At 46.5% G+C, this 13,962-nt stretch overlaps 1 protein-coding gene across 32 annotated transcripts in view; it reads left to right on the top strand.

Annotated features, from left to right (window-relative positions):
- The window catches only part of LOC120810753 (protein 4.1-like), a 29,353-nt gene extending 15,704 nt beyond the window's left edge, over nt 1–13,649 (top strand). For 6 of the 32 annotated variants that reach the window (XM_078095139.1, XM_078095148.1, XM_078095136.1 and 3 more), the window contains exons 11-19: nt 4,887–5,092; nt 5,557–5,601; nt 6,128–6,190; nt 7,397–7,576; nt 10,517–10,882; nt 11,332–11,454; nt 11,631–11,744; nt 11,824–11,904; nt 12,117–13,649. In XM_078095139.1, coding sequence (XP_077951265.1) covers nt 4,887–5,092; nt 5,557–5,601; nt 6,128–6,190; nt 7,397–7,576; nt 10,517–10,882; nt 11,332–11,454; nt 11,631–11,744; nt 11,824–11,904; nt 12,117–12,146 — 1,208 coding nt within the window. In that variant the 3' untranslated portion in view covers nt 12,147–13,649. Of the gene's footprint in view, nt 702–911; nt 1,134–1,231; nt 1,457–1,597; nt 1,820–1,931; nt 2,166–2,256; nt 2,500–2,653; nt 2,831–2,958; nt 3,196–3,307; nt 3,479–3,632; nt 3,840–4,041; nt 4,231–4,886; nt 5,093–5,556; nt 5,602–6,127; nt 6,191–7,396; nt 7,577–9,313; nt 10,099–10,516; nt 10,883–11,331; nt 11,455–11,630; nt 11,745–11,823; nt 11,905–12,116 lie in introns of those variants that run through there. The other 26 variants (XM_078095150.1, XM_078095151.1, XM_078095152.1 and 23 more) reach the window with 24 other exon arrangements.
- Nucleotides 13,650–13,962: the final 313 nt, after the last annotated feature.

Raw genomic sequence — 13,962 nt, 5'->3', positions numbered from 1 at the left:
TAGAGGACAGGCTTACGGACATGGACGAGATGGCAGAGCGCCTTCAGGGAGCAATAGAAGAGGAATTGGGTAGGGAAGAGGCAGAAAAGTTAATTCGAGAAGAGAATGATGTTGAGCAGGAGGAACAAATACAAGTTAGAGGTATAACAGTCTCGAAGAAATCCTTTAGGACAACTGAGACAAAAGAGGAAGAAGTCGATGAATTGGAAGATCAGATAAAGCAGGTGTTTTTAAAAGGCTTGTTACCAGAAGAAGAAGGGGCCGAGATAAAGCGGGAGATGGAAATAGAAGTAGCAAGCGAGAGTCTGTCCGATGACACCTTGAGAGGGAAGCTGCACCAGATAAAAAAGGAATGGCAGGAGAAGGTGGAGGAGAAGTTAAAGTCCGGATTCTCTGACGTCACCAGTACCACTTCTGTAGTAGCGTACCAGGTGGTGGAAGGCAGGACTGGAAAAGAGTTCCTATAGTAGATGAAGGAGCGCTGACGCAGGCGGAAGTGGAGGATGTGCAGCGTGGTGTTGCTCTAGAGGAGACGGTAGAAGAGGAGGCGACCTGGATTAAGACGGAAACACCGGAGGCGATAACTGAGGGAGAGGTGACTGAGAGGCTTCAGGCCGAGGATCGATCTCCGGCGGCGGATAAGGACATCTGGTTCATTCTGTTTGAGCTCCCTCCATACAAAGCTGTTTTCAAACCACCAGGTACAGTGTGTGAAAATGCAAACCTTTACACATTTGCTATGAAAATGTTTTTTTTTTTTTTTTGATGATCGACTGTGGACATTATAAATAGCTCACGCAATTGAGAATACCCCCCCCACCAAACTCGGTCCACGCTTCTTCTGCTCTGAGCTTTCTGCACGTTTGCTCCCGGGCGTTCAAAGATTCTGTGTCTTTACTGTCACCGCTTAGTTACTACTGCGGAACGCGCTCAGGTGGATGAAGGCGAGAATTTCTCCAAGTCTGAGATTTCAACATTTGAGGAGAGAACGGAGACTGTAGAAGAGACAACAGTGAGAGAAGGAGTGTGGCGTGTACCAGAGATCCCTCCACCACAGACCATCATGGAAAGAGACGACGACTGGTTTGTGTGGCTGGATGTCGTTGCCAGAGAAACCTCATATGTACCACCAGGTACCGCTCAAACTTTGCCTCTCTTGCTGGTTGGTGTACAGGAAGTGTGTATTACTGTCAGCGTTAAAAGACGTGTGTCCCTGCTTCACCCGCATTAGTGACGTTGGAGAGAAGGGACCCGACGGGGGCGGAGAATGCCGCGTCTGTGGCTGGAACGGCAACCGCCGAGGACACTAGAGGAGCAGTAGCTGAAGAGACAAAGATAATAGAAAAAGCACCCAGATATCTGCAGGAGATGCCAAAACGTCCACCGCCTGACAGGGACGACGACTGGTTTGTGTTGCTGGATGTTACGCCCAGAGAATCGTCATATAAACCACCAGGTAGCGTGAAAATCCGCCCTGGGCTGCTTTTCAAAACGTTGGCTCTCTTGTGCTTTATTTCTGTGCTTGCTCGCCAATGTACAGAAAGCGTGCCTCGCTGCTTGTGTTAAAAGACGTTCTCTGGATTCTACTTCGTATCAGTTGCCTTGAAGCGAAGTGACCAGATGGGTGCAGAGAGCTTTGTCGCTGTCGCTGCAACCGCCACCCAGGAGGACATTGAAGAAGTGGTGTCTGAGGAGAAAATGATGATGGACGCCGAGCCAAGACGCCCACTAGCGTTGCGGCAGCCAGTGCTCGACAGGGATGACGACTGGTTTGTGTTGTTGGATGCTGTTCCCAGAGAAACGCCATATGTGCCACAAGGTACTGCTTAGAATTCCCAGCCCCGCTTCACAACTTTCATGGAAGCAATCATCCTGAGCTTTATTTAGCCCTCCTGGCGGTGGCGTTGAATGTGCATCTGTTTTTGTCGCAGTTGCGGCCGCTGAGCGCGTTGAAGTGTCCCCAGAAGGACTTGTCTCCGTAATTCCACTAACAGTTGGCCAGGAGGGAGAAGACGGGGTGGGCATTGAGGCAGCAGACGCAGAACTGGAAGGAGCGCTGATTGAGGCGCGGGTTGTTGCACTGCCGGTGGGTGTGAGAGAACGAGACGACGTCTGGTTCGTGCTGCTGGATGTCCCGGAGAGAACACCAACATATGTGCCACCAGGTATGGCCGCCTTGGCCTCCTCCGGCCCACCATGAAGACTTCCCAGCGTATTTTAAGTGTCCTATTGCTCATTCATTGTGTTTGTCATCAGTTACCGTGGCAGAGTATGTTGAGGTTGCTCCTGAAGAAAGCATATCTACTGCGGCAGAAACGATGACTGTTGAGTCCAGGAAGGAGGTGATAGTTGAAGAGCTTGTGGTTTACAAAGAAGATGGAGGACTGCAGGAAGTATCCCAGCCAGTCAGGGAGAGAGATGATGATGACTGGTTTCTTCTACTGGATGTTGTTCCCAGAGAAGCTCCCTGCGTACCTCCAGGTACCCACAGCCTACAAGGTCCTTTCATTGGTTTTCACACACATTATCACACCAAAGAAGACTATCTCACTAATTCACGAGACGTCACACAAACCATTAGGTAGCTGTATAAAACATGGCGTCTCTGTCGGATGCTTCGTCTAGTTTGAGGCAACGTTCTGTTTGCTTTCAGTTTGTGTGGCAGTACCGAGCCAAATGTATCCAAGCGTTGAACCTCAGCCAATGGAAGCGATCACCACAGAGCAGAAGTTGCAGCGGGTTGATGCTGAACAGATTCGGCCAGAGCGAGAGGATGACTGGTTTGTGCTGTTTGACACCATTCGTCAGAAGGCTGTAGCGATACCATCAGGTACATTGGATATAATGCAATACACCAGAATTTATATTCAGAGACATTAAATCCAAACTCTTAACTTGCTTTGTTTGGTGGATACACTATTTTCGCTCAGCGTCTTTGACCGTCTGATTTTGTTCTAGTGGCCCGTGTTGACATTGTTCCGGATATGAGGAAGACTGTTGAGGTTGAGGTGACCTCCGCAGAGTCCGTAACATGGCAGAAGATGATAATTGGTGGTGACAGCAGGCATGATGAGACGCGTTCAACTGAAATTGGAACAAGCCAAGTGGCTTCGCTGTGGGAGAGACGGGCAGGAGGAGATGATTGGTTTGTCCTGTTCGACGTCCTACGCGAAAGGCCTGTTGTCATAGCGCCAGGTACCGGTCCTTGAGAGTGCTAAAGCGTGCACACACACACACACACGCAACTGATGCTTTCAACCATCAATAGCTCGAGCAACCGATGTATTCACACTGATTTCTCTGTTAGTTGCTGTGGTTGAGTATTATGTGGACGTGGCGGCAGCCGCTGAACCAAAACCAAAATTCATCCTGAAAGATGTGACGCACCCAGCGAAGCCGTTGGAGATTAAACCGTCACTCCCCAGACCGGTGGATGGCGACTGGTTTGTGCTGCTAGACGTTGCGCCTAAAGTACCAGGTATTCTGCCACTTATGCCGGAGTGGAATGGGACAGAATGGCGTCAGTGTGTTCGTTACATACATCTTCCTGTTCAGAGTGTGTTGAATTGGAATCGTGTTCTGACCGACGAGGCGTTGTGTGTGTGTGTGTGTGTGTGCGCGCTCTCCGTTAGCGGCTGTGGACGAACGTCTCCGTGCACACACGGAAGTAAGAACAGCTGAAGAGTTTTCAGCCAATAAGCAGAGAGCTCGGCAGGCCGTCGCTGTGGTGGAGGAGACGTGGCGGCGGGAGGCGGCGGTGCAGCAGAGACCGCAGGCAGCAGTGAGGGAGGTGGAAGATGATTGGTTCATTCTCATGAATGTGGCCACTAAGAAATCAGGTACAATAAAAGATCGTTTTTGCACAGAAACTAAAAAGCACAAATATTCCAATATTTGTAACCGTTGTTACACCGTATGTCAAGACTGCGCAGTCACCTTATTGGTTGTTAACTATCGTATTTAACCAGGCGCTCCATTTCAATATAAATGTCCTTGTATTTTCTACTCCATTTCCTTAATAACACTGTGTATTTGTGCTAGTAGTCCCTGAGCGCATCCAGTTCCTAGCGGAGGTCAGCGTTCCAACCGCTCGGGCCGCATCAACGATCGCTCGCCCGGAGAGGAGGGCACACTTTGAGAAACGCATCTTGGAGGAAAGACGTCCGCTCGCACAAACGCATGTCAATGATGATTGGTTTGTTCTACTAGACGTTGCCCCCAAAGAGTCAGGTACGGTCCGGCCGTCTGGGTTTTGCCGCTTTGCAGATGAGCAGCTCGCACACATGGCCGCGCTTTCTTCACCACGCGGGACGCTTCGCTACGTTTGCCGCCCGTCAGCAGGATCCGCTGACTCTTCTTCGTGAGAGAACGCGCCCACAGATAGCAACGGCGCGCGCCCCGTCGTTCAAGGACCTCTTACCGTGCTGCGTTTTGCATTAATGAAGAAATAACGCTTTCTTAATCTCAGCACTCAGCGCTTCGACCGCATTGAGATTTGCGTCACAGCATAACTTCATCTGACCGCATCCGTCGGTGGATCGCAACACGAACTAATCCATGCTTTTGCCCTAATCCGACTTTGTGGATATTCGCCTCTGGCCCGCCTCGTTTTGACGTCTGCTTGTCCTTAAAAAAAACAAAAACAAAAAAAAAGAATACACAAAGCTCATGAAGGTACAGTATTCCCTCGCAGTGTGCGCACGTATCTGATCTCATCGAGGCTTGAAACTGACGGTATGATGTGGCTGCTTGCATGGATGTGCTATTGTGTATTTCTTGTACACACTCGGGGGGAGTTGATCCGGTCCGATGCGGGTGTGATCGTCTCCCTCTGTAACACATCAGCTAAAGCATTAACGCCTCCATTTTGTCTGCATTTGGTCCAGTGGTGAGCACGCAGCGGGGCGCCCGTCCGGTCAGCGCTCCGGTCTTCTCCCAGGCCGCTCTAGCCGAGGCAGGGATCCCCATGGCCCCCCTCGATCAGCCCCAGACCTCCACTCCCATCAAGACCAGCCGCAAAGAGGAAAGAAAGCTGGAGGTCACTGTCGAAGCTGTGGAGCCCTCAAAGACGGAGGCTGTGGCTGAGGTCAAGGTATCTGAATTTCACTGTTTTTACACGGTTGTGATGTCATGCAAACTAAATGTTTAGTTGCAGGAAAAGCTGGTGTCTCTTTTAAAAGATGAACAAATGATTTAGCATTTGTCGTCATAGCTACTGCCTGGGATTGACGAGTCTATAAGACACGACAAAGGCTTTCTGGGTCTAAACGCCTCAGTCTGCAAGAACTGCGCGTGCTCAACGAGTGAGCGGAGGTTGTTCTGTGTCCGAGTGTGAACTGCGTCTCTCTTGCTGCTGTAGTCAGCAGTCTGGAGGGTCCAGAGAGAAATAGACTCTCCACTGAGATCCTCCATCAGTGGGGTCACTCAGGCGTGCGTCAGACGCCGGGGCTGCTGCATGTCGGCTCGCGTCCACTGTAGCTGAGACGTGCGTGCTAAAGCCGGCGCGCAGCGGATGCTAACGTGTGTCCCTCTCTCCCCCCCCCACCCCCGGGGCAGCACGCGTCCGAGGTGACGAGCACGGAGGTGGTGGAATTGCGACAGGTCAGATTCTTAGCCTGGTATCCGTTTTTTCCCGTGGCCATCTCTTCACCTCCATTCCAGCAATATCCAGCTTCCCATCCTCAAGACTAATCTCCTGCTCTCCCCGTGTCGTGTTTCTGTAGAGCTAGGCCTCTAATGAAATCCACAACAGGCTCCGTGCCTGAGGGTATATTTAAATAATGTAAGGAAAGATGGAAAAGGTAAACTGAGAGTACCTGGTAAAAGAATAATATCAGGACACAAACGAGCTGTTTCAAAGTCTGTGTGTTCATTTCTTCATTGCTTGCTATTGTTCTAAACCTTGGAATGCAACCATGCATGATTATAGATTTGTGCACTTTGTTACTACTGTTCTCGTTTTTTTTCCTCCTCTACAGCCTTAGGCTTTTTCTTTTGTCAGCACGTTGTATTTCGGCTCCTACGGTCACTTTGTCTTTTGTTTTAACACTGTTGTTGTAGTATGCATGTCCAACGTGTGTGGCACTGAAACAAATCCACACATTTTTGTTCTTTGTATTTTTCACAGAAAAGAGCTAAGAGAATTGAGGGTGACTCAATTTATATCAGACATAGCCTTTTAATGTTGGAGGTTTGTATCCCATCCGGAGATCCCATCGATCTCTATCTCTCTATTTTCTTACTCTTTGGCGCTACTGTTTAATATCACGCTTGCATGTGGCATGATTCACATCTTTTTGCATCAGCATAAATTATTGGCTGTAGGGTACATGGTGATAAATGTTTGTTTGTGTGTGTGTGTGTGTGTGTTTGTGTTGCAACATAACCCTAATCTCTAATTGTTTCAGGAGAGTGCTGTTGAGTTTACAACAAATAAGTAGTTGGGTTTTACAAATACACATAACAAATATATGTATCGAATCCAAATGGAGCTACTGGTTTATAGCAAATAATATATAAATATATAGTCTCCAGATCACTAGTATTCTCCTGTTCCTGCTTTTTGTTCCTTTATCTGCTTCAGTTTCCAACTAGCCAGAAATGCAATGTCATTTCTCGTCAGTTTTGCTAATTTAATGTTTAATTATAGAAATAAAAGTACAAATAATTTGACATATTTGCCAAAGGAATGACATTTGGAGAAACCGTTATCATTAAGTTGCTCTTTAGCACCACAATAAGATGTGAATAACAGTCAACAAACACTTCTGTTCATCGGCTAGATCTTCGTGTATGTTTGGTAAAATCTGATTTTTCATAAGCAAAGATCAACTTGGTGCTAAATGTTGCCAAATGAGTGTTGCTACTGCTTTTGTTCATGTGTGTCAAATGAACCGACTTCATCGTTGATGATGTGTTTTGTGTCTGCTATTATCACTGCTCCTGCTCTTCCATTTGCTGCCTTTTCATTGCAAAACTAATTCTACCAATAGACCATTAATGCAGCGTAGTGTAATTACAACACCTCCCCATCCAAAACCCCCGGAAGTAAACTACATTGATGAATCAGGGCAATGACTCCTGTGGAGGTTTCCTTTATAAACCAGAGTCATGAATCAGCTTCCATGCTGTATTTTTATGTTCAGGAGTTGCTGATAATCTATCAACAATCCATAATGTAATAATTTAGATTAAGTTACATTCCTTTAGAATCACCAATTAACCTTGCTTCTGCTTGTGTGACACATATTATACAAACAAAATACGACACTGCACAATCTCACTGTCACTTTTCTTAATTCTCTCCTGTCTCCCGTCCCTTGAACGTATCCTTCCTATTCCCTTTCCCTTCCCACCTCCTCCCCCGTCGTTCCCCTCTGGACGCTGCTCTCGGCAGGAGTTCGATAAGCCTCAGGAGGACCTGCTCAGGCATCACGCCAGCATCAGCGAGCTCAAGAGGAACTTCATGGAAGCCGCCACGGAGACCAGGCCCAGCGAGTGGGACAAGCGCCTCTCCACGCACTCCCCTTTCCGCACCCTGGGTATCAACGGTCAGCCTTTGCCCAGTGCAGATGGGGTAAGTCTCCAAAAGAACCCGCTCACCTTTTGAACTCCCTTTTTAACCAAAGTTCAGGAATTGGAGCCCCAAAAAATTGTGTGTTGAATTAGAAATCATCACAACGAACAACAGCAATTCCTGAATTGACTTGGTTAAAGCTGCATTTCTACGTGCACCGTTTTGTTTTCCATGGCTCTGCATTAGCAGAGGTTGATTGTGCTCGATTGGGAAAACATGGCTGCACTAGTGTGAGCGATGCCCGTGGATTTGAAACTGAAGTGACGTGTGTTTTCTAAAGTAGGTGTGATTCTCTGTTGGATTCTTTTCACATCTGACGAGTATATTCAGACAGAGCGGTCGATGAATCCAGTTGTCATCCCTGGTTCTCCTACGCCGTTGAGTTGAATGGGTTATGTGTGCATGTACGGACCTATTCAAGGAGCGAGCACGCGGTATGCCACACATGCATGTGTATGAAGAATGCAGTGTGTCCGGTTGAATAGTGTATTGATGGCGAGGCACCTTTTGGGACCGGTGCTCCGCTCTGTGAGATCTGACTCATTGGCTTCCCTCTGCGTCCCGACGTGTTTGTGTTGCACGACCGACAGACCCGACTTTGGAGATTTACCGCATGGCTCCCAGATGAATTTCTGCACGTTCTCACACTGAGCAGTATTTACCTTCTCCCCCTTTCCTTTTCATTAATGGGCTTACCCTTTTCTTTTTGCTATGCACAACCTCTCTTTCACACTGAGTTTACCTCCTTTTTTTTTTTTTCTTTTCTCCAAGCCCTGGTCGCATTTCCATGAAGCATTCCAGATCATGTCCGCAGCCTTTGCCCAACTCTCCCTTTTGTAAAAAATTATTCAATTCATGTCAGTGTCATTACTTTTATTCATTTGTTATGTTAGCTACATAGAGGACTTGACCGCTGTCTAGCAGCCCTCTGATGTCACATGAATAAACAATTACAATCTATATTTGAAGTGCCTTTTGGCAAGACGTCAACTCAGCTGCAGCAAAACTGTTTGGACACAAAGCGCCTTTTACTCCGGGAGATAAATGCCTCCAAGTGCATCATGTTGTCAGGATGCATTTATGTTGCATTAAAATCAAGGCTAAGCAAAACTGACAGCTTGGTGTCCGTAGTGAGATCAGTAGTGAATCAGCACAACAATACGACACCGGTCAAATGTTGTCTGCCTACTGGAGCGGACGAACTGCCCAGTTTTACAAGTCACTTTGTCTTTCTAGTTCACCTTTTGGCTGTGAATTGAGCAGAGAATAAAGCCCTACGCTGACAAAAGTAGACCGTGGTTATGTTCTTGCTTTTACTGTTTGACAGACAGCAGCAGCAGCAGCATTGGTATTTCCTCGGTCTGACCTGCTGTTTCAAATGAGTGGATGTTTCTCAAGAGGCCCCTGTTCATTCTGGTTGCACTGACTAAATTGAGCATGCTTAAACATCTATAACACGCATCCTTTTCTTTAATAAGATGCTACCTGTCTGGATTAACTCCTTTGTCCCCCCCCCCCAAAAAAAAGAATTGCAAATAAGGAAATTATATGTTTTAAATGCATGTTAAAATGCATGTACCGGTAACATGTTCGTGCTCTGGACAACCCGAAACATACTTTGAACATTTAATATTTGCGCAACTCTGGCTTTTACAAGTTTTGGTTCATTTTCTGTCATTTCAAAATTCCTTCCTCCTCTCATCCCCCCCCCCCCCCCCCTCCTCCTCCTCCTCTCAGTTTGTCATCCGCCTCCCACGCGGCCCCCTGCTCGACTTCTACTCCAAGCGCAGCTGAGGGGCCGTCTCGACCCCCGCGGAAATCCCACACAGGTGTGAGTGTGACCTGCGGAGACGTCCCCTAGTCCATCTGCCCATCACACCTCTAGCTTTCTCTTCCTCTCCTCCCTTCGCCTCCTCTTTGACATCACCGAAGCGTTCTCCATCTCTCACCCTCTGCTCCACTTGACACGCTGCCCTTCTTTTTTGGGCCTCTATGGGACTTGACTTTTATTCCCTCGGTTTCTGTTCCCCACTGCGGCACAATCAACCCGAGTTCTCCGACCAGGAAACAGACGTGTTCTCCAAAGACTGGTTGATCACAAGCGGAAATGACAATCAAGCCACTGCTACTTTGCATTTGTGAATTTTCTTTTCTTTTTTTTTTGGACTTTTAAGTCAACCAAAATTTGATCTGGAGACTTTTACTGCCCGTATCACTTTGAGCCTGCTTTTATACACGTTTTTTGGTACATTTATATCGCCAGTTGTCGAAGGATATTTTACTGTTTTTCTTATCCCACATAACAAAACGGCCGTCTTGTCACTGAGACTCGTATCAACATAGTTTCTCACAGAATAGTACTTCCTGTGAGACCTCAAGGCAGCTTAGTTGTAATCGTTTTTAACCTCTTTGTCACTTTATTTGACGGGGCAGCATGTAGCAACTGCAGGAGATTCCCTGTTGCATGACCTCTCGACAATCAACTATGACCAAAGAATAAACGGCATTCCATATACAGTTCATATGATTGTTTCCTCCTTGAATTCAAGTTTATGATTTTCTTGATGGCTGTTTGTCAAAATTAGTGTGACTGGCATGTCCTTTTTGTAGTCAATGTTTAATCCATTCCTTCTGACACCTATTGAATTTATTCCTGAAATGAACAATATAGAGAAACACCTGAATATGATCCACCTTATCTGGTGGAAAAATCTGTGGCCACGAAGGTCATAAAACATTCTAATTTAACCCTGACGCTCAAAATAAATCCTCATCCTACAGATCTGTATTACATCACAAAATGGATATATTGCACAAATTCTTTTTGAACATTTGTAACATGCATGATCACGTTTGTAAAAAATAACTACACACACCGCGTCATTAGAAACGACTTCACCTACCCATGATTCCATAGTGGCTGTGTTGTGTCTTCTGTAGAGCACGTGCATTAGTCTCCCCGGCAAAGGCTCAGAGACAAAGACTGCGCGCGAGGAGACGGGCAGCAATCGGGGCTTTTCAGGCACACCGAGTCCCTCTGTGAGCGCCAGGAGGGAGCGCGACAGTGTACATCTCCAGGTTGGGGAGGAGTCATGGGATCGGGGAGAGGTCGTAGCTTTTGAGACCTCCTTGGCGCCAATCGCAGAGGCGGAGATGGCCTTCGACCCCTCCTCCGCGGCTTTAGAGGGGACCCAGGAGGGACAAGGGCCGCGTCCCGAGGTGTCGCTGCGGCCCGAGAAGATCGTTGGATCTTCCCCGGCTTCCTGTTTCGGGAGCGATGCCCCACAGGCGGTTCGCTGCTTCCAGGTAGCCCCTCAGGGCGACACGCCGATTACGCCTCTCAATGATTCCCAGGCTCCTTTGCAGCACCATGACAAATCAGAGGGTGGTGCGAATGATGCTCATCGTTCCAACGTGGGGCTGGGCTGGGGGGTGGTCCTCGGCCGTGGTGGTGGGTTTCTGCAACACCGGCATGTTTGGTCTGCTGTACACTCTTCCTCTCATCGTCTTTGCAACCCACTCACGGCTTTCCGTCTCCTCGTTTGTTTTCAAGTGGTTGGTGGTGGGAAGGTCAATAACACCATCATTTGGTTGGCTCCTCCCCCCGCAAGAAGAATTTGGTGAAATGGCTGACGCAGTGGGGGGAAGGAAAACAAATAACTTGAGGACGGCTTTGTGAGAATGTGCATGGTGTAAAACGAATTGGTTGCCGTGCGGCTGAAGAGTCGCTCACGGGGCTATGCTCCCATCCACAGCCCCCTCTGGTGCAGACCCACACAGTCACCATCACAGCCGTCTCCGCCTCCTCACCCAGTGGCATCTCCACCACAGACGTGCCTATCGTCCCGACCAAGACCATCATCTATGAGTCCTCAAAGGTAGGGGCTGCAGCCCTGTTTGCACGGCGGAGATATCGGGGCTCTTCGACCCACGAGGACCGGCGCCTCCACGCTGACAATAAAGCGGCACGGCACTGGCTGAAGCTCAAGGTCCCGTTGACTAAAAATGATTACTCAGTCTACATTTTTTTTTCTTCTTCTCCTTCTTCCCTCAGGTGGAAGTTGACGGGACAGCTGAGGACAAGGACGGCGCAACTATGTCCAGCTCCAAGACCGTTACCTCAGACGCCACCAGCGGCACCACGGTCACCACCACTCACATCTCAAAGGTCAGCAGTGGAAGCTTGCTCTGTGGGGATTGTGTCTTACTTGCCTCTCAATTACACATATTTGACTTCCCACCACCAGGTAGTGAAGAGCGGATCCTCAGAGACCCGCGTGGAGAAGAGAATCGTCATAACCGCAGACTCTGACGTCGACCAAGACAAGGTACAAAACTCCCAAAATATCAAACAGCGACGAGCTGAATATTAGAGGACTAGTTTGGCAAGAAATACCCGCATTAGCTTTCTTAGTTGAGAAGTTTGATACTCTCGTATTGGATTGCCTGGTTGCATCCAAATGTATCATCTAATAGTACTAGTTTTGACTTGAGTGATTCATATTAAGGCTAATAAGTGCACGTAATCTCTGTCTTGCAGGAGAAAGACGGCGGAGCGTCGTCATTGTAACCGAATCTCCACCTGCGACACACATTGACCAGCTTTGTCTACGCACACAGAAAAGAAACATCCTCATAATCTGCACCTGATATTTTAGATAATTCAGTGGATACATCTTGGTAGATCCTCTTTGTTTTTAGTTTTTTTTCAGTTGTAGGTAGAGGGCTTCACAGTGCTCGAGTCTCATCGAGGTGTTAAAAGCTTAGTGAACAGAACAACAGCATTTTCACTTGAGTGATTCAGTAATGTTTGCTTTTATTTCCCTAGTGGTTTTTACATTGGTATTTTATAAGATTGCACTGTTTTCATTGTAGTCTAGACGCCATCATCAACGTGTGTTCCCTTGGTGCTGCTAGGGAAGTGTTAAGACTACATTTAAGGGAATCATTTTGGTTGTTTACATGTCTATTTAATTCAGGAAAGTCATTCCTTACTGGAATTACATACATGGCTTGAACAAGTGGAGTACAGAGAAATTTTAAAAAGTTAGTTCCCTCCTCAGGTACAAAACTACCAAGAACTAGCAGCCTACACATTGTAAAGTTTAAATTAAAAATGGATCTATTTTATAGGAGTAATGCTTTTGTAGTATTTGTACAAATGAGGTTTTTAAGTTATTCAGCCATCGGCTCATTAAATTGAAGGTTTCCACTGTGCTGTTTACTGAATTTTGAGGTCTCTACTTAAATCCTGAGACAGAATCATTCCGATTTGTTTCCTCTTGTAGTCCACCAAGTTGATCAAACGTGTAGCAATTGCCACATTACAACGAGGTGCTTCCATCAGTCCTGTTCGATAGAATTCATAATCGCTTTGACTATATTTGATACGTTTTTCAAGCTTTGGTCTGTTTAACTCAGGTTTTGATATTTGTTGTAAGACCACAGACCCTCCTCATGATTGTACACGGAACATTCATATATGTATATCCATCCCTACTTTATTAAATGTACATTCATGTTCAGCCAAGTTAGGTCAATAAATACAACGCTTGTCTGTCACAGTAACCACGCTTGTGAGGGGGAAGGCAGCTGTCCCAGGTAACGTGGCTTCTCTCATAGGAGCAACACCTTTGGTTTTTTTTTTACATGTTCTACGATACAGTAATTTATTTGTAAAGTAGAAACTGTCTGGTGTGATTTCATGTACTGTGATGTTTCAACACGTGCTGGTTTCCAAGCTTTTCACTAGAGATGTCACAAGGTTAAGCATTGCATTCATAACCAAGTTTGTAAAGCCTTTTTACCACCTAGTCAAAGTAATCGTTCTCACTTGCTGTTTCTTGTGCTTTCCCATAGAAAATAACACGCTTAACATATATGAATTCCTTGTAGGTATGTTTGTTAGCTTACTTTTTCTTTTTACCCAAGAAGAAGCCATTGGCATCGTGGAAAACGACAGAAGCTCCGCTGTGAAGACGATGTAGTTTCACAAAAAATAGTTGACAAATATTGTTGCATTGTGACTTATCCCTGTCTTTTTAAGAAAAAATAAAATATGCATTATTCTGCGTTTTATTGGCAGTTGAAGTATACCATTTTGAACGGAAATAAATATTTAATGCCATTTACTTGCTCAAACACCAAACTTATAAAAATCTGTCACATCTGCCTAGACAATCAAGCACTCTACATTTTAAGGGAACTTAACTAATTGAAATCAGGTTTCTGATTTCGTATCCACTGTTTCTTTGCAGTAGCACCTGATCACATTTACACTCATTGCTGTTTTCAAATAGAAATCATTGGGACATTCGGTTAAAAGGATTTGATGAGATGTAATGTTAACTTTTAAAACTATGGGCTGGTGGCACGGCTTCCTGTTC

Source organism: Gasterosteus aculeatus, chromosome 20, assembly GCF_964276395.1.
Source record: "Gasterosteus aculeatus chromosome 20, fGasAcu3.hap1.1, whole genome shotgun sequence".
In the NCBI taxonomy this organism is placed as follows: Eukaryota; Metazoa; Chordata; class Actinopteri; order Perciformes; family Gasterosteidae; genus Gasterosteus; species Gasterosteus aculeatus.
The sequence above is the reverse complement of the archived record's forward strand: the minus strand, read 5'-3'. Positions and strand labels throughout refer to the sequence as shown.